Source organism: Eschrichtius robustus, chromosome 12 (assembly GCF_028021215.1).
Source record: "Eschrichtius robustus isolate mEscRob2 chromosome 12, mEscRob2.pri, whole genome shotgun sequence".
In the NCBI taxonomy this organism is placed as follows: domain Eukaryota; kingdom Metazoa; phylum Chordata; class Mammalia; order Artiodactyla; family Eschrichtiidae; genus Eschrichtius; species Eschrichtius robustus.
The window spans coordinates 34,221,605-34,242,750 of record NC_090835.1 but is presented as its reverse complement, the minus strand read 5'-3'; the positions used below and the strand labels follow the sequence as shown (position 1 = coordinate 34,242,750).

General features: G+C 36.8%; 1 protein-coding gene across 1 annotated transcript in view; it reads left to right on the top strand.

Moving 5' to 3' along the window:
* CACNA2D3 (calcium voltage-gated channel auxiliary subunit alpha2delta 3) overlaps positions 1-20,155 on the top strand; it is a 789,028-nt gene extending 768,873 nt beyond the window's left edge. Inside the window, exons 36-38 of the mRNA XM_068557675.1 lie at positions 15,110-15,222; positions 15,443-15,525; positions 20,044-20,155. Coding sequence (XP_068413776.1) covers positions 15,110-15,222; positions 15,443-15,525; positions 20,044-20,136 — 289 coding nt within the window. The 3' untranslated portion in view covers positions 20,137-20,155. The remainder of the gene's footprint in view (positions 1-15,109; positions 15,223-15,442; positions 15,526-20,043) is intronic.
* The last annotated feature ends 991 nt before the right edge of the window (positions 20,156-21,146 follow it).

Sequence of the window (21,146 nt, the reverse complement as noted above, 5' to 3'; positions counted from 1 at the left end):
TCCAATTAAATTTTCGAATAAGCTTGCCAATTTCTGTAAAATACCCTGCTGGGATTTTGTTTGAAATTGTGTTGACTATAATCAGTTTGGAGAGAATTGACATCAAAACACTACTGAGTCTTCCAGTCTATAGCCAAGATATATCTCCCCATTTATTTAGGTCTTTTATTTCTTTCATCAGTGTTTTATAGTTTTCAGCTTACAGATTTTTCAAATATTTTATTAGAGTTATACCTAAGTATTTCCTGTTCCTTTGGTACTACTTTAAATGATACTTTTTCATTTTGATTTCTGACTGTTCATTGCTAGTATATAGACTTTTCCATATTGATCTTGTATTCTCCCACCTTACTAAACTGACCTATTAATTCTACTTACTTTTTTTTCTGTAGCTTCTTTAGGACTTTCTGTGTAGACAAATTATGTCATATATGCACAGAGACAGTTTTATTTCTTCTTTCCAATCTTTCTATTCTTGCCTATTGTACTGACTAGGACCTCCAGGGTGATATGGAATAGGAAAGTGTGAGTGGACAATCTTGTCATGTTCCTGATCATAAAGGGAAAGGATTTAGAACTTTATTATTAGGTCTAGTGTTAGCTATTGGTTTTTTTTTTTAATACCCTTTATTAGATGAAGAAAATTCCCTCTTATTCTTATAAAAGTTTGTCAAAAGTTTTTTTTTTTCATCCTTTTAGATAATCATATAGTTTTCCTACTTTAGTCTTTTGATATACTGTATTGCATTGGTTTTTGAATGTTGAACCAGTCTTTCATTACTGGAGTAAATCATACATGGTCAAGATATAATATTCTTTCCATATACTGCTGGATTCAAATTGCTAATATTATACTGAGAAATTTTTGCTTTATATGGTCTATTGACGTGTAATATCCTTTTCTTGTAAAGTTGTTGTATGGTTTTGGTATCAGTATAATTGTGACCTTATAAAAGGATTTGTGAAATGTTTTCTCCTCTTTTACATTCTAGAAGATTTTATGTAGAACCTATATTATTTCTTATTTAAATATGTAGTAGAACTCTCCCAGATTGAACACTTCTGGGCCTTGAGATTTCCTTGTGGGAATTTTTTTGGTTTTGTTTTTGTTTTGGCCACTCTGCACGGCTTGTGGGATCTTAATTCCCTGACGAGGGATTGAATTCAGGTCCTCGGCAGTGAGAGCATGGAGTCCTAGCCACTGGAACTCCAGGTAATTCCCTCTTTGTGGGAAATTTTTAACTTCAAATTTTATTTCTTTATTCAACAGAAGACTATTGAAGTTAATCTATTTCTTGTTGAATGAGCTTTGGTAGTTTGTGTCTTTCAAGGAATTCGGTTCATCTGCGTTGTCAGATTTATAGTCATAGTGTTGTGTTTTTGTATTCCCTTATTATCCTTTTCATATCTGTAGGGTCTCTAGTGATGTTCCCTTTTTCATTACTGGTAGTTTTACTTTTAGTTTGTGTCTTCTCTCTTTTTCACTTGGTAATAGAAAAAACAGAATAGAGGTTTAATAGTTTTGTTGATCATGTTAAAGAACCAGTTTTTAGTTTTATTAATTTCTCTATTGTTTTTGTTTGTTTGTTTGTTTTCAAGTTTGCTGTTCTTTTCTTAGCTTTATTACCTCCCTTGTCTTCCTTGCTTTGAATTTTTCTCTTCTTTTTCTAGTTTCTTATGGTTAAAACTTAGATTATTGATTTGAGACCTTTCTTCTTTTATAATATGAGCATTTAATACTAGAAATTTTCCTTGAAGCAGTTTTTTAACTGCATCTCACAAATTTTGATATGTGTTGTGTATTTTGTTTTTCATTAAACATTTTTGGAATATTTCAAAGTATTTTCTCAGTTTCCATGAAGCTTCCTCTTTAAACTTAGGTTATTTAGAAATGTGTTGCTCAGTTTCAAAGTATTTGGGGGTCTTCCAGAAATCTTTCTGTCATTTATTTGGGGTTTAATTTCATTACGGTTTGGGAACATTCTTTGTATAATTTCAATTCTTTTAAGTTTGCAAAGATTTGCGTTATGGCTTATAACATGATTTAATTTGGTGAGTGTTTCCATTTTTTTTAAAATGTATATTTTGCTGTTGTTAATTGGAGTGTTCTATACATGTCAATTAGGTAAAATTGTTTCTATATCCTGAACAATTTTCTGTCCATTTATTCTGCTAATTCTATTGATTACCAAAAGAGTACTGTTACAGTCTCCAACTATAATTGTGGATTTGTCTATTTTTCCTTTCAGGGTATATTAGTTTTTGCTTCATGCATAATAATTCTAAATGTGTATATACCTAACAACATTTGATATATATGTTATTATGCATTTTGATGAATTAACTCCTTTATCACTCTGCGATATCCTTCTTTATATTAATATAGTCACTCCAGCTTTTTTTAAATTTTAATTAGTATTTTCATGGTATATCTTTTAATATTTTTACTTTGAGCTTATCTATGTGTTCATAATTAGAACGTTTGTTGACGAGTTACAGTTGGGTCTCACTTTTTTATCCAGTGTGTCAATCTTTATCTTTTAATTGGTGTGTTTAGGCCATTAATTTTTACTTTAGCTCTTGATATGTTTGGCTTAAAAGCTACCATCCTTTTGGTTGTGTTCTGTTTGTTCTTCTTTGTTTCTTTTCTCCTCTTTTTCTCCTACCTTGTTTTCTGTTGAGTGTTTTATGATTCCATTTTTTTCCTGCTACTGGTTTATTATTTATATATTTTTAAGTAGATTTTTTTTCATGACTGTAATAAGGTTTACAACATACATCTTTAATTTCTCATGGTTTATCTTCAAATAATATTATGTTTCATGTGTAGTGTACATACCTTATGATAATATACTTCCAATTCTTCTCTCTCATTTTAAGCCACCTGATATTTTTTTCTATATTTTTTTGGCCCAGTCTCTCTTTACTCAACTCTGAGATTCCAGATTCTTGTTTGTTAGACTGCTTGATACTGTGTCATCGCTTATTGAAATTCTGTTCATTTTTGTTTCAATCTTTTTTTCTCTCTTTCTGTTCTCTAATTTGGTGGTTGCTATTAACTTGGCTTCAAGTTTACTGATCTTTTCTTCCATTAAAAGCTCAATCAGCTTTCAATGTCTATTCAATGAATTTTATTTTATTTTATTTTATTATTTTGTATTCAAGTATAATTAATTTACAATATTATATTAGTTTCAGGTGTACAACATAGTGATTCAATATTTTTATAGATTAGCCTTCATTTAAAGTTGTTATAAAATATTGGCTATATTCTCTGTGCTGCACAATATATCCTGTTGCTTATTTATTTTGTATATAGTAGTTTGTACTTCTTAGTCCCCCTACCCCTATGTTGCCCCTCCTCCTTTCTCTCCCCACAGTAACCACTAGTTTGTTCTTTCTATCTGTGAGTCTGGTTTTGTTTTGTTATATTAATTCAATTCATTTGTTTTATTTTTTAGATTCCACATGTAAGTGATGACATAGAGTATTTGCCTTTGTCTGACTTATTTCACTAAGCATAATGCCCTCCAGGTCCATCATCCATCCATGTTGCTGCAAATGGCAATATTTCATTCTTTTTTATGGCTGATTAATATTCTGTTATATATGTATATATATAAAGTATATGAACCACATGTTCTTTATCAACTAAAATTCATTGTATTTTAGATTTCAGGTACTTTATTCTTTCTGTTTTAGGATTTGCATTTGGTTATTTTATACAGTTTTCATATTTCTGCCGAAATTCCTTCAACCCTTTGACCAATATATCCATGGTTTTAGGTTCATTAACATATAAATATATTTTCTCATCTACATATTTACTAATTCTAACATCTGAGTCATATGTTGGTCTCTTTTTAGTGACTGATTTTTCTCCTGAATGTTTTGTCACATTTTATTATTTCTTCACATGTATAGTAGTTTTTGCACATTGAATATTTTGGATGGTACATTGTAGATGCCCTGGATTTTGTTATCTTCCTTTGGAGAATAAACTTGATTGTACATTGCATTTAAATTACCAGTGGATCACCATGCTCTTTGGGTGGCTTGGTTTTAGGTTTTCATTGGTTAGTCTGTTTCATCTTTGCTCCTAGCCCTGGAATGTAGTATTTATTCATTAAAACTTTTTACCTTTATCATGTATAGCATTTCTCTGCATCAGTTAGAATTATAGGTGTCACCCTAGGTTAATTTAACATTCAGAATTTTTGGATTTTAACAAAACACCTCTTTTTTTTTTTTTTAGTAAGAAAAATATGATTTTCGGGACTTCCGTGGTGGTGCAGTGGTTAAGACTTCGCCCTCCCAATGCAGGGGGCCTGGGTTCGATCCCTGGTCAGGGAACTAGATCCCACATGCATGCCACAACTAAGAGTTTGCATGCCACAACTAAGGAGCCCTTGAGCCACAACTAAGGAGGCCGCCTGCCGCAACTGAGACCCAGCACAACCAAAGAAATAAATAAATTTTTTTTTGTTTAAAAAAAGAAAAATTTGATTCTCTTTAGAGTTGGCAGTGGAGGGAGCTAAACAAAAGAGAAGATGATAGTGACAACTAATCAAAGTCTGTTGTATCAACCTAGAATTTTGTGCAAGGAGGAAACAATGATGTGAAAGCCAAGTACTTTATGATGTTAGATTGGGGAGGTACCTTAGAAATCACTTTTGAGGTAGGAAAACTAAGGCTGAGAGAGGGAATGGGATAATTCCCAAGGTGGTTTGCCTATTAATTTCAAACTGGGAGCTTGATTCAACTCCACTGACTTTTGAACCAGTCAACTTTCTAGTATCCCCTGCTATTCCCACCTCCTTCATTTTATTCCTCATATCTACTCCACATTGATATTGTCTATGTGGATATAGGAGAATAGTTTTCATTTTTGTTCTGGGACACTTTTTTTTCTTCTGTGTTGGAGTATATCACCAATAGTCACAAAAATCTGTGTGAACACTAATCTTTAAAACCTACAACATTGCCTTAGATATAATGTTTCTGGAATGCATCTGTCTCTCTTGAAATTTCCCTATGGCTCTGGGTCTCTACCTCAGTACTTAACACTCTTCAAAACGAATAACTATGCTGTTTTGTGATAAGAAACTATTTAATAGTGGTGGGAATTATTAGCAACATTGGTTTAAGAAGTCAGATCTCAAAATATACCAAACTACATGATTTGTCTGACTCTCTCCCTGGGAGATTGATTCAAAGCTACAAGATATATTATTCAGAAAGCATCAAAGTAACAAAGTATGGGTTCCGCCTTTATTTCAGTCAGTGAAAATATATTGAGTTTCAACTGTAGATCAGGCAGAGTTAAAGATGATATTATAGAGAAACTCAGAGAGGGCTCCTGGTGGGGACTTACCCCAAGGATATATAGTCAAATTGGTCACATGGAAGAGGGCAGCAAAACCACTAAAGAGGTACTTCCTTTTTCTTTCAATTAATGATCTTGGAGAAATTTCACGTGATTTTAGTTTTTCTGTTAGCAACTGAAATTGTAAAGCAAATGCTGATCACTGAGATTTAGTTTTCTACATATGTATGTCTATAGTCTAAAAAATAGAAAGCTATTTTTCCATGGTTCTGGTTCCTATTAAATGCAATTTCTACTCATTGTAGAAAACTGAACAGTAGAGAAATATATAAGACTAAAGTAAAAATCACATGCAATCTCACCACTCAGAACTGAGGCAGAGAAATTACATGCTTACACTCTAAAGCCAAGTAGTCTGGATCTGAATCCCAGCTCCATGTCTTATTAGCTCAGTAACTTCAGGCAAGTTACCTAGTTTCTTCATCTATAAACTGTGGATAAGTAAAAGTATTTAAATGGTGCTATATTTCCTTCTCGGCTTTTTTTCCTATGCAAAACTTATACTTAGTCTAATTGGTTTTTTGCTCTTAACAAAGTGTGGTAGACAAAATGCCTTTTTCATATAATGCAAGATGTCCAACCTTTTAGAAGGAAATTACTGATGGTAGAATGTGACTTTTCCAGTTAAAATTAGATGTTCAACTCCCCAGTAAATTCTTTTTAGTTTTGCGTCTGTTTAGACCTCCCGATGGTTCATTATGATGTTGTTCTATTTTGCTAAATGAACCCAACAATTCACTTGGAGATTGTAGAAGACATTGTAAAGCTAGAAAGTGGGAGATTATAACTGTGAATCCAAAGTAATGTCAGTGTGAACCCTCCAATCAAGGGACAGGTTCTCTGGTGTCAGTTTATCACTGAAATTTGCCCCAAACACTTTTCCATCTGATATTTTGATTTTTATGGGGTAAGATGGAAGGAGTAAAGTCTGACAGCTTAAATCCAGAACTTGTCTCTGATACCTATTACCTGTGCTATCTTAAACCAAGATGGGACCAAATTACTTACATTCTCTAAATCTCAGGTGCTTTTTCTATAACTTGGGAATAATATGACCTGCCTCGAAGAGTTGTTGTGAAATAAACCAGTTTTAGGTAAAAGACCTTCACACAATGACTGCTATGGTAAGGGCTCAGTAAGTGGTAGATGGTGATGACTGTGATGATGGTGATTAGAGTGTAATCATTAAAATAAAGACTTAGATTTTTATAGAGCTTTTTTTACTTTGATATTTGATGGGTTTTAGGATTTGGAAAAGTTGTTTAACTTATCAAAGCATATATGTTTTCATCCTTAAAATGAAGATGATAATTCTTTGAGTTGGTGTGAAGATTAAAGGGGGAAGTGCTTAGAAAAGTGCTTGGCCCTAGGTAAATACTCCATAAATGTTAGCTCTTATTCTCATTATTTATAAGAAAAGACACTAATAGTTCCAGTGAAAATATTTAACAAATTCCTTACTCTTCTTAAGGGATTAGAAGAAAATGTTTCATGTCATAATTAAGAGGATTTACTGAAGACTCTAGTACCAAAAAAATAAATGAATAAATAAAGGATTGAAAAGCTAAAGTAACAGCCAAGTTTTAAAAATATCTTTTGTTGTCAGCTCTTTTGAGATTTTCTTCTTCTGAGATGAGAAAAGAAAATTGGATCCTTTTTGCATTTCATTCTATGGGGCTCTTTCCCCCATATTTCAAACACAAAATAGCTTTCCTTGCCACCTGCCTTGGGCTGATAATGCCAAAGAACTTCCTGCCCAAGTGGTTTTTAAGCTCTGGGTTGGCACCATAAATCTCAACAAATCCTTGGCGGGGCTGAGGATGAGTGAAAGTCATTATTATGGGTCTTTTGGACTCATTCTTTCTGCAGTATAATAAATACCACTGTGGGACACTGTGCCCTGCAGACAAAGCATCACTTGGGCTCTTTGTGTGCACTTCCCATCAGCAAGTCACAAGTGGAATGTCATAATGTGTCCATTGTATATACATTTTTGAATAAATAAGTATAACGAAGACAATATGCTCATCTCATTTAATCTCAGCTCTTAGCTGTGAAAACACAACACATTTCCCACTCTAGTGAAATGGAGCAGGAAAGGCCTGTACCAGTCTGGTTCCTGGCATGCCATCAGAGGAATACCTGGTGGGAGCCATGATGATGGTTTCTAGGGCTCAACTCCCTAACGCCTAAGTTTTCCAATTGTAATTTGATCACTTGTTTTCAGGGATGGGATTTTTGTCAGATGTCTTGTAGGCACCTATTGGACAGGTCCCACAGCCCTGGCTCTTTTCCAACTCTGGATAGGGTCTCTTACACCAATAGATTTACTGGAAGAATGTCAACAGGATGTCAAGTGAGGCTTTCCTTGTAGCCCCAGACTGAGGACCTGAGCACCAGAGGTTCTAAAGAGAACAGCCATTTAGCTGGCACTGATTTAGAATTGGAAACCCTCCCCCCGACCCCCACCTTCAAGTTTATTTGAGGGTTGACAACTGGCCCGCCTTTAATCTACCACAAGAAGACTGATGAGGGGCCTAACAAGGAAGAGATCAAGGTTCATGGAAAGAGGCGTTTTCCTCCAAGGGGTACTTTTTCCTGCTGGGATCCAGATGGGTGGTGGGGAATTCTCCAAGACTCTAATATATTTTGGGGGTATCTGAAAGAAGGGAGGTCCAGCACTGGCCAAATGTCTGCTGGGTGGCAGGTGTGCTGACGTGTCCTATCCAAGCAGGGGAAAGAGATCTAGAGGGAGAGGGCTAGGCTTGGAGAAGGAGCAGCACTGAAGTGGCCTATGGCTGCGCCAGCAAAGATGCCTGTTTCCCAGGGGGCAGATAGACAATATGGAAGATTGCTATCATCTTGCTTAAACTCAGCAAGGGCGTTGCTCTCCAGGAGAGGTCCACACTAAGGGCAAGATGCTGATGGCAAGAGCTGTGTGGGTGGTCACGCTGGGGCCACGTTGAGGGGCTCTTGGTTCTTAGGAGAATCCACGGTAACCTCACAAAAAAGCCACATTGGGGTGCTGGATCCACACAGAGGACACCAAAGGCCAAGCTGTTACAAGCTGTGGTGAGAGATTGCACCATGGCCTGGTGAGTAGGAAATGCTTGCCTCTTTGCTGCTCCATTTTCCCCACCCCAAATGACTGAAGAAGCTAGAAAATGGAAGCTTGAAGGAATGACAGTGTAGAGCTTCAAACTAGATATGAAATTAAAGTATTAAACTAGATTGGACTAATTTTATTAACCTCAAGTTTTCAGAAAGTTAGGGAATCTATACAAGATATCATTTAGAGATGAGAAAGCAGGAATTCAGTACAGTAGGGTTGAAAATAGAGACTTAAAACAAATTGTTTCGGGAATTCCCTGGTGGTCCAGTGGTTAGGACTCTGCACTTTCCCTGCTGAGGGCCCGAGTTCCATCCCTGGTCAGGGAACTAGGATCCCACAAGCTGCGCCACATGGCCAAAAAAAAAAAAATTGTTTCATGTTTCTATCTCTGTTAAGCTGAGACAACTCAATAAGCTTGTTCATTTGCATTCCCAGGTTAATCCTCACTGCTGCATGCTGTATTTCAATGTCCTACTGAAGTCTATTTGCTGCATTTCATTTAAGATCTTTGCATCAATATTCACAAAAAGAGATTATTCCATAGCTCTTCTTTCCTCCCTCCCTCCCTTCCTCCCTCCCTCCCTCTCTCTCTTTCTTTCTTTCTTTCTTTTTGTATAATCTTGGTCAGGTTTTATATCAAGGTCCTTGATAAAAGAAATCTGAAGTATTTCCTTCTTTCCCTGTGCTCTGAAGCAGCTTAAATGTTTTAGAACTACATGTGCCTTGACATGCTAACATGATTCACCTGTGAAATTTCCTGGGCCTGACACTTTTGGGGGTGAGCAGGGGAGGCCCTGCTGTTTATTCTTTCACCTTGTTTGAACTGAGCCATGAGTAGGTGCTAGTGTTCCCCGTTTACCTCCCCCATGCCACAGGGTACCACAACTATGGATTAGAACATGGCCTCAGTATTTCATTTCTAGTTTAAATTTAAGCGGTCCATCACCAAATGCTTGCTCTCCACAACTTATGGGCCTGGGTCACTGCAGGGCATTTTGGGGCACATTGGGGGAAGACAGGCGTCTGCCCACCTCCAAAGAGAATAGGGTCCTTTGGAGATCCACATACCCAGTCCACCTGGAGAGTAGTACAACCTAGAACATAATCAGTGCCAAATTCAAATTGGTTCCCTGTGACTTACTCATTGTCTTTTATTTTATCTTTAGAAAAAATATGGACAATTTGTAAAGGTTGAAAATCTATAAAAGGTGAAAGACTTTAAAATGTTTTAAGATTCTGTCCTGCCCGATTATTTTTTGAGCCATGGTTTTGTACCCAATTAATGAAAAGCAAGCCAACCAAGCTCTTCAAATGTTCACCCTGGGGTCCTCTGGGAATCTTGGCCATGGGTTCCCCCCACCACACACACTGGTCCAGGCAGCATTAGGGGAGCAGTGTGACCGCCTTCCTCATCTGGGTAGCAAAGCCCCCTCAGTCCCTCTTGTCAAGGGAGGCTGTCTTGAAATTGCATCATCTTTTTTCCTCTAGTTCTTTCTCAGTCTGTTGTGAATGGAAAAGGGAGGGCTGGGTTATTTCAGTTCCGGCAATGGACAGATCAAAATTGCTTCCCTCTCCCCTACTCTGTTTCCCTTGAGGACCTAATTTATTTCATGCATTTTGACCTATCCCTGCTTAGAAATGGCTGCTGTGATTCTCTGTTGAGGCATTTCCCTTCCGCCTTGTTTGGCCCCCAGGCCAACCCCACAGGCCACGGTCCCTCTACACAGCGAAGTCAGTCTGGCTGCTGGGCCCAGCTGGATGGAGGTGTGTTTTATGAAGTTCAACCCTGCACCCTGGGCCATAAATACACATTGTGCACATAAATGAACAGCTAACATTGGCCAGACCCCTCCAAAAAAACATGTTAATAAGCAGACAGTAAGTCTTTAAAATATGGAAAAGCAGTTAATCTTTCCGCTGGCAAATCCTTGGTAGGGGGTGTTTTCCTCCACTGTAGTAATAGCTGCCTGCAGAGATTTCCATCTCCTAGGACTGGGGGTAAAAGGGGGGGGAGTTTGCTCTCCCCCCCTTGGGGCTTCATGAGAACACTTGGGGAGCCTTCACCTTGGAGGGTGAATGTGTTAAAACGAATAATATCTTGCACTGGTTGTCATTAACCATTCATATCAAGTGATCACTGGGTCTGCCCTCGAGGAGCTTGAGCACTAATAATTCCAGTACAAGACAGAAAGTCGGCTGCCTATGGTAGCAGCCCCGTAACAGGCCGGGGCTCCAGAGGCTTGCAGCTCTGCCCCTGTTACTCTAGGAAGTCAGTTAATCTCTTGTTTCCTGATCTCTAATATGGGCGCAATTATGTCTCATTCGTACAACTTCTGTAGGAGTTGACTTACGTTCTCTGAGTCCCAGTTTTCTCTTTTCTGAAATGAGAAAATCAATACTCTTTGCCCCTAGCATAACATTCCATTTTATAAATGTTTTAAGAATACACGTACACATTCTCCTTGTAAAGAACTCCAATGTTACAGATTAAGTTTAAGTCTCCCCGGACAATTATTCCCAGTCTTCTCTTGTCCACCACTGCCATCCTGTTCCCTCCCCTCCATCCCCTCCTCCCTTGCTCTCTCTCTCACTGATGATGTGGTAGGAGGACCAGACTTGAGGGTAGGGATGGGGGCTCAGTAGACAGAAGGTGCCTGGAGCCAATACATGCTTGCTTTATTGGAGAGATGGAAGGTCAAGTTTGCAAATTGCCTCTAATCTGTTGAGCAGCCATGACTTTTATCTACATGTCTCAGGCAGAGCATGGGAGTTGCCAGTGGGTTGACTTAAGGAGGATATAGGTGACAACTGTCAATCTGGAGATGACATGATCTGTGCCTTATAAATACTTAATTTCACTTGGTCCTTTCATTCCTTTTTATCACTAGGAAGACACTTCATATGTTCTGTCCTTTTTTGTGTTCTACCCACATGTGCTCCACTTGTTCATTTATTCCTTCTATGTTAACATGAGTCATGGATCACTTACTGATACTATCTATTCCTAACCTAACTGATAAGTCTTATCCATCCCATTTATTTTTCTTGTTCTCTGTAGCAGAATCAAATACTCTTAGATGAGAATATTAAATATTCTTAAATATTTATACTTTATGTATAGTTTTGCAACGTTATTTTCCCACTTACTATGTTTTGGGTAATCTTTCATGATGGTAAATGGACACCTTTTACCCTTTCATCTGGTGCCAAGTAGACCATAGAACAGACACACTGTTGCTTATTTAATCATTCCTCTGTTGATGGACTTTCAGGTGGGTTTTGTTTTTTCCTCCTCTCAATGAACAATGTTACCAAGAGCATCTTTATGTATGTCTTCTTGGGTTCTTGAACAATAGTTCCTCTTACTGAGAAGTAAAACTACTGGAAAAATAGGATCTAAATGATTTTTCACTGTAACGATAACGAATTGTTCTCATAGGGGCTGTAAAATTCACTTTCCCACCAGCAGTGTAGAATAATATTCACTTCTTCAGACTCTCCATCATTTGATACTACCATAGACTTAAAATTTTTCCATTCTGCTGGTGAAAAATGCATTTCATTATTTTAATTTCATTTTAATTTATATTTACCTAATTTGTAGTGAGATTGAACCCCTTTTACATATCAGCTGTCTATCTGTGTTTCCTCTTCTGTAAATTATCTTATGGGTTTTGATACTGATTAGGGGCAAGCATCTTCCCTTCTCTCTCTCTCTCTCTCTTTTTTTTTTTTTTTTTTATAAAACTCAATTTTATACAATTGTCCAGACTGTTCTTTGTATTTAATCTTATGAATGAATCTTAGGATCATCACCTCAAATTCCATCAAAATTCCTGTTGGGATTTTTATTGAGATTACTTTGAATTAAAAGGTTAATTGAAGGAGAAATGACACCTTTAATATATAACTGTTCCCTTCCACAACGACTGTGGATTTCTTAGGGTTTTTTTTTTTTTTCTTTTATGTTCAGTAAAGTTTGATCATTTTCTTCATAAAGAAACATCTTTTACTAGGTTTATCCTTGGGCATTTCATAGTAATTATTGACAATATCAATGGTTCTTTATTTCATAAATATTTTTTCATTGGTTATTGCCAGTGTCAGGGAAAGGCTGTGGTTTTATATGCTGATTATGTAACTGGGCAGCTTGCTTAGTTCTTTTCTTGGTTCTAACAGTTGGTCAGTGGGTTCACATCGATTTTCTATGAACACAGTGTTATCTGTTCTTTGGGTGACTTGGTAGTATTCACTTGGGGTTAGATTCTCAATGTGCATTTCAGGATTTTTTCATGCAGTTGGTTTGCTGGTGTTTTTTATAGCTTGGCCAAATGTTGATAATTTATACTTTATCCCCCAAAGTGTGTTTGCTCTAAGTTTTCAAATTGTTTGTAATGATATTCGTAATACTCACTTAAAATGTTTAAAATGCCTCTGTATCTTTTGGGTTTTAATGTAACTTTGTGACTTCTTTTTCTTGATCAGGAGTGCCATAAGTGGACTTATGTCCTTGTTCTTTTAAGCCAGAGTTTGATTCTTTTAGTTATCTTCACGTTTTCGTCTGCATCTTATTCTTCTGCTTTTATCTTTATAAGTTCATCCTGTCATTGATTCAGTGAATGTTTACTGAGCATCTGCTTTGTCCCAGGCGTAACTCTGGCTGCTGGGGATAAAAGATAACCAGGGGCAGACGCATGTGGCCTTCCTCCTATGGAAACCACAGTTTGTTGTGAGGGAAGACAGTGAGCAAGGAAGGAGGAAGTGGAGGCAAAGGAGATTGAGAAGAAAGGCAGTGAGGTCGTTGGTGTCCTTGACAAGAACCGATCCAAGGGTGTGGTAAGGACTACAGCCTTATTGGAGTAGATTTGTGAAAGGAGAGAAGTGAGGAAGTAGAGAGAAAGGAAGAGAGAGAGAGGAGAGAGAGAGGGATTGTGTATAATTCTTTTTAGGAGTTGTACTATAAATGAGGACGGGGAAGCAGGGTGGTAGGTGGAGGTAAAGTTAAGGGAGAGTTTTGTGTAAGCTGAAGAAAATGGCTAGTAGACAAGAGAAACTATTTGTACAATGATCACCTCTCTCCTCTTCCATCAGTCACATCCTTGCAGAAGCCTGAGGGCTGGGCTTTGGAGAGGGGCATCAATTCTCAGCCCAGTGTACCACAGGGGAGAATGAGTATAGGGCACAGGTGCAGGTTTATGTTCTTATTTTTCCAGTTTCTTGATTCAAAAACACAGTTCGTTTATTTGCAAATTTTTTTCCCAGTAAAAATATTTAAGCAGCCCAGACTCAAATCTGCACAGATTTGAGTCTGGGCTGCTCTCAAATTCTCAAGGATTAATTGGATGTGTTTTTAACCTTTTATTTCCACTGCTTATATCTTTTTGCTATTAATTTCTAATTTTACCCAAATGTAAAAGAAGAACATGTAATTGATACTTTCTGCTCTTTGGAATGTGTTGCAGTTCCCTGCGTTTGAAAATGACGTATTCTGTTATTGCTTAGATCTGAAGAGTTTTTGCTCTATATTTTACAAGTCATGCATTCATCATGCCATTTTGGTATTTCTATCAGTTTGTATACTATGATCATAAAAATTCATGTCATATCTTGTTATACTAGATACACTCTAGAGAACAGAACAAATTTTTTGAGAGAAAGATGAATGAAGATAACTTACAGAGAAATTGACCATTTTTTAATGTTATAGTCTAGTTCATCTGACTAAACTGAATTTGGTAAAATATCATGAAAATTTATGTGACAGGGATTCTGGGCCTGGGGCTACATATTTAGCTAATCTGTTGGCTATAGAAGAATACGGGATTTGTTCTCTAATTTGTTCCTCCAAAGAGTCACTGGTATTTCTGGTTCAAGGAGTATTTTTATGGTGACATTACTTTGTCATTTCATTGTATTGGGTAAGGTGAGAAAGAGGTGTCATTAGGCTTACTTATGTTGGGCTAGCTATACAGATAGACCCAGAATGTCAGAAGTGCCATATGGCCTTAGTACCAGCTTAACTTGGTCTCTGAGAAGGATGGATCTCCTTAAACAACTAGCACTAATTTCATCCAAAAAATACCTCCATTGTGGGCAGACATTGTGCAAAGTGGTTCAGGGAAAGGTCTAGGAAGTTCACTTCATCTTTTATCATTAATATGACATAGCTTCAACCTATCCTTGATGGAGGGAGAAGGAAAAATACACCTCAAAGAGCATCAGATGCAACTTGGGGTGATGTTTAGGCCCTGGGAGAAGAAAATGAGTCTTGGAAAAGCCTAACCTCTTAGACCCTGGAAACTGAGGTGATTTAGCCAACTCTGACTCTCCTGTTTCATACACGTAAAAGTCCAGTCTTTCCAAGGTGAGTTTTATGAGCTATATATGGACATAGATGTAGGTTATAGGCTACTGTCTTCTTAGTGAAACTTCATGTTTGAAAGTGAAGAGCCTCATGGAAGGAGGCAACTTGACTAGTAAAGCAGTCTCTGAAACTTGTTTTCCAAAACATTACAGTAGTTCCCCCACCCCAGGGAAAGTTTTCCTCACAGCTATTAAGTTGAGGGATGGTAAATGACCACTCACTGTCTCTCTGCCTCTTGTTCCAACAGGTCCTTTGTCATCCAGCAAATCCCAAGCAGCAATCTGTTCATGGTGGTGGTGGACAGTAGCTGCCTCTGTGAGTCTGTGGCCCCCATCACCATGGCACCCATTGAAATCAGGTATATCCTTTTGTGTGTAGGTCCAGCCACTACTGATGAAGCTGGTAAGGGGGATCGACAGTAAGGAAACCTAGGGGAGAATTCTTAGAGAGGAGGAGATGATATCCTTTCCACTATTAGAGAGAGAGAAGTTGTCAAGGGAGTTTAGTGCCAAGTTTTGAGCTCTGAAATTCAGAGTAAGGAAAAGGAGCATCTTGGAAATATGCCTTAACAACAGTCAACATAACGAATCCCTTAAGTGTGAACGTTTAAAGGCTCAGAAGATCAGAAGGCGTCCGGAATCTTGTCATGGCTTCCATCCTGAGGTAATCTGAGAACGCTTCCTACTCTTTTCCCATCAGATTCACCATGAGAATCTCACAGTAGTCAAAGAACTATAGCTCAAAAGTTTACTCTTGAGAAAGCAGTCCCTTTCAGGCAAACCAAAGAAGAATATACAGGAAGGCTAATGGTACTCTACTTTCAACCTCTCACTGCCTTCTTATTTAGTCTGTGCTTAATAGTCTTATTATATCCATGTATATTTTTTAAAAGTCTCTTTACTATCTTCCCCATTACAAATGTGCTATAATTTTGCCACTTTCCACTATTACACATAAAGTGGCTCTTACCATCTTGTTTTACTTCTTTCAAATTGTAGTTAAAATTATTTTCCTGCTTACTTTTAGACAGCCTTTTATTTATAAGAAATTCATGTAATGCAAAAGTGGCAATACTAATGTCAGATCAAGAGTCACAATATATAAGTGTGGAATGATAAGCCTGTAAACTCCCCTAACCACACGAAGTCACAACTCTAAAGGCACTACATTTACACCAAAAGTGATGATCAGAGAAAAATTAAACCTAGTACTAAGAAAGGTAAACTTATCACCCATGTAGGTGAATTATGTCCTTCAATGTTGTAGGCAAAAAAAATTAAATATGGCAAGAAAAGTTACAATTTAAAAATTAAGTCCATCCCCCACCTTGAAAAATAGAAAACTTGCCTAGACCAATTACTATAGGGAGACTGGGAAGATATTCATTTTTTAAAATGCCACCAGAGCCAGCTGAGTGTTAATCTCACCTGTAAATAGCAAATAATTTTAATGTTATTTAAACTATCCAAGTCCTAGAAAATATTTTAAAGTCAGTACAGTATTAAAAAGAATTTGGCATTTATTGAGAATGTTTCCTTCTGTATTTGAGGGAGAGTTCAATAACAACATAAGTTGAAAGGGCCTTTGATAAAATTGAGTGATCACCTCTAATAAAAGCTCTATGAACTTTCTATTTTCTATGAAAATAGAAATATGAACAATAGTCCAAAAGCAATAATACCACTTCAATTAAAACCAGAACTGCGTACATAGCACTAAAGTCACTAGAGTAAAAATCTTCTCGAGTTAATAAGATAATTTGCTTTGGTAACTAGATACATGATAAACACTAAAAAAAAATCAGTATTTTTTTACTTTAAGTTTCTAGACCCACTGAGATGAGGTCAGTGGAACAGAATAGTAATTCTTATGTATGACAAAGGTTCAATTCAAAGGGGAGAGTATAGAATGGACTTGCATGGTAAATGATGGTCTCATAAGAAATTCTAGGGATTGGACTCATGCTCTTGGATTGGAAGAATTAATGTTGTTAAAATGGCCATACTACCCAAAGCAATCTACAGATTTCATGTGATCTCTATCAAATTACCCATGACATTTTTCACAGAACTAGAACAAATAATCCTAAAACTTATGTGGAAACATAAAAGACGCAGAATCGCCAAAGCCATTCTGAGAAAAAAGAACAAAGCAGGAGACATAACCCTCTCAGGCTTCAGACAATACTACAAAGCTACAGTAATCAAAACAGCATGGTACTGGCACAGAAACAGACATATGGATCAGTGGAACAGAATAGAGAGCCAAGAAATAAACCCACACACCTATGGTCAATTAATCTTCAAGAAAGGAGGCAAGAATATACAATGGGGAAAAGACAGTCTCTTCAGCAAATGGTGTTGGGAAAGCTGGACAGTCACATGCAAATCAATGAAGTTAGAACACACCCTCACACCATACACAAAAATAAATTCAAAATGCCTTAAAGACTTAAATACAAGACATGACACCATAAAACTCCTGGAAGAGAACATAGGCAAGACATTCTCTGACATAAATTGTACCAGTGTTTTCTTAGGTCAGTCTCCCAAGGCAACAGAAATAAAAGCAAGATAAACAAATACTGTATGCTAACACATATATATGGAATCTAAAAAAAAAAAGAAAAAAGGTTCTGAAGAACCTAGGGGCAGGACAGGAATAAAGACACAGACATAGAGAATGGACTTGAGGACACAGGGAGGGGGAAGGGTAAGCTGGGAAGAAGTGAGAGAGTGGCATGGACATATATACACGACCAAATGTAAAATAAATAACTAGTGGGAAGCAGCTGCATAGCACAGGGAGATCAGCTCGGTGCTTTGTGACCACCTAGAGGGGTGGGATAGGGAGGGTGGGAGGGAAACACAAGAGGGAGGGGATATGGGGATACATGTATACATAGAGCTGATTCACTTTGTTATACAGCAGAAACTAAAACACGATTGTAAAGCAATTATACTCCAATAAAGATGTTTAAAAAAAAAATGGGACCTAATCAAACTTATAAGCTTTTATACAGCAAAGGAAACCATAAACAAAACAAAAGGGCATCCTACAGGCTGGGAGAAGATATTTGCAAATGATGCAACTGAAAGGGCTTAATTTCCAAAATATACAAACAACTCATACAACTCAATAACAAAAATCAAACAGCCCAGTTGAAAAATGGGCAGAAAACCTAAATAGACATTTCTCCAAAGAAGAAATACAGATGGCCAATAGGCACATGAAAAGATGCTCGTCATCACTAATTATTAGAGAAATGAAAACCAAAACTACAATGAGGTACCACCTCACACCAGTCAGAATGGCCACCATCAAAAAGTCTACGAATAACAAATGCTGGAGAGGGTGTGGAGAAAAGGGAACCCTCCTACACTGTTGGTGGGAATATAAATTGGTGCAGCCACTATGGAAAACAGTACAGAGGTTCCTGATAAAAGTAAAAATAGAGTTGCCATATGATCCAGCAATCTCACTCCTGGGCATATATCCAGGTAAAACTATAATTCAAAAAGATACATGCAACCCTATGTTCATAGCAGCACTATTTACAATAGCCAAGACATAGAAATAACCTAAATGTCCATCAGCAGATGAATGGATAAAGACAATGTGGTGTATATATATAATGGAATATTACTCAGCCATAAAAAAGAATGAAATAATGCCATTTGCAGCAACATGGATGAACCCAGAGGTTATCATACTAAGCAAAGTAAATCAGAAAGAGAAAGACAAATACCATATGATATCATTTATATGTGGAACCTATCAAGTATAAGTGGAATCTAAAATACGACACAAATGAACATATCTATGAAACGGAAACAGACACAGATGTAGAGACAGACTTGTGGTTGCTAAGGGTGTGGGGGAAGGATTGGGAGTTTGGGATTAACAGATGCAAACTATTATGTCTAGAATAGATAAATAACAAGGTCCTACTGTATAGCACAGGGAACTATATTCAATATCCTGAGATGAACCATAATGGAAAAGAAAATGGAAAAATATATATATATTATATATATAATATATTATGTATATTATATATAATATATATAATGTATAAAATATATTATATATATAATATATATGTATCTGAATCATTTTGCTGTACAACAGAAATTTACACAACATTGTAAATCAATTATACTTCAATACAATTTTAAAAATAAATAAATAAAAAAGAAATTCTAGGGATTGGAGAGACCTTCTTATCCAAGACCAAAGAGTTATAGAAGAAAAACAGATTTATTTAACTATATAAAAATTATAACTTTTTGATGGAAAAACATAACTAAGTCAGTATCCAATTTATAGAACTTGAAAAAATATTTATAAATCAAAGCATAAAGAGCTCTTTAAATTGATAAGTCAAACAACTACGTATAAAAATAAACCGAGGACATGAAATATACAATTTACTGGGTGATCAGAAAATACAGGTACCAATGAAATATCTAGCAATAGCCATCAAAAGCAAAAATACTCTTTAGCTCTGCACTGTCACTCCTGGGCATCTTTACCTAAGGCCAGGGCAGGAGCAAGTATCATTGTTTGCTAAGGACCTATATTCAGCACTCTTTGTAGCAGTAGAGAACAGATGAGAAGATGAATGACCATCAATAACAAAAAAGAAGAACTGAATAAAATAGACCCAGAACAATGGAGATAGAGAAATTTCCATCAATTAGTAGATAAAAATCACGGTACAGAAAGGAATAAATAATATGATTTGAGTTTTGTAAAACAGAGCCTCCCTTCCCCCAAATTAAAAAGAAGACACACACAAAACCTTCCATAGCCAAGTATCTGAAATGATCAGCCCCCTGAGATGTGATCTTTTACTAAGAAGGTCAGTATTTTGCTTTTATAAAATAATCACAAGAGACTTCTCTACCAACAAACAGCCCTTTGCCTCTTGAATGTTCTGCATAATAGTATACAAAGAGTCGTTTTGAATACTTTATGCATTGACAAGTGAAACCAGAGATTCTCATTACTAACGTGATGAAATGTAGACAAGTCCATTTCCTGGCATTATCTAGGTTCCAAATGATTTTGTTCATACCCTGGAGAGCAGGGAGGGATCTGGGGACTCCACATACCTTGGGAAGTTTAAGGCATCTTGGGATCCACCTCGGCTCTAACCAACCCTGCCTTTCCCTGTAGGAGAATGCGAGGGAGTGTGGGGGTGCGCTGAATCTCCAGGCCAAGATGGTCCTTATCCTGCTCCCTCTGCTTTTGATGCTCTTCTCAAGGTGACACTGATGGAGATGTTCTCTTGGCATGCTAAAGTATGGATAAACTGTGAGCCAAAATATGGTGCGACATAGGAGACATGAAATGTAGTCCAACCATCAGCATCTCATGATATTAAACTGTGCGTGATATAAACTCTTAGAGATATGTTGACAAAAAAGTTATCTTTTTACTTTGCCAGTTATGCAAATGTGAGTTTGCTACGTTATTATCATCCTTCATCAGAAACGGGACTGCAAGTGGGCAGTGTCCCTTCTGCTTGAAACCCATTGAAACCAATTTAAAACTGTGTACTTTTTAAATAAAGTATATTAAAATCATAATCTCCTGGTTTGGGTTTTATTATCATTTTACTGCTGAGAATACAGAATGGAAACTACATGAAAATGTCACCCATTCCAGACAGCAAGAAAGGATGGTTGTTGGCAGAGACTTCACTCTAAAGCAGATTCTAGACAAGTATTTAACAACTGTTTAGATGCTCCACTCTCAGTTATAAAAATATTTACAGAAGTAAATCAAAATATCATCTACATCAGAAGAATTTATTACACAGAGCTCTGAATTTTGTTGAACAGAACTTCAGTAGAAATCATAATTTGGATGAGAACACAAGCTTCCATGATATTAAAGTGTTGAACTATTTGGGAATAGAAATAAAGTCATAAATCCTAGGAATTTGTTCTGAGAAGACTTGAAGGAGGAAAAAAGAACAATGACTACAAATGACTCTCAACCTTATTGCTTGAGAATATGGCTTCTGGCTCTCCCCATAAACAAGAGATGAAATTCGGTCTTATACATAACAGAATATGAAACTACCCAGACCTGTAAGCATTTCTAAATTTCTGAACCAAAGAAAACATCTTCCATTGGATCATGACTACCAAATAACCATTCCAAGTGGAATAATTTCTATGCCTAGGTAGAAATGAGAATGCTTTTCTTTAGAGGACAGACATCTAAAAGTCATGTGGAGAAATCAACTTAAACTCTTTAAAAAAAGGCCGCAT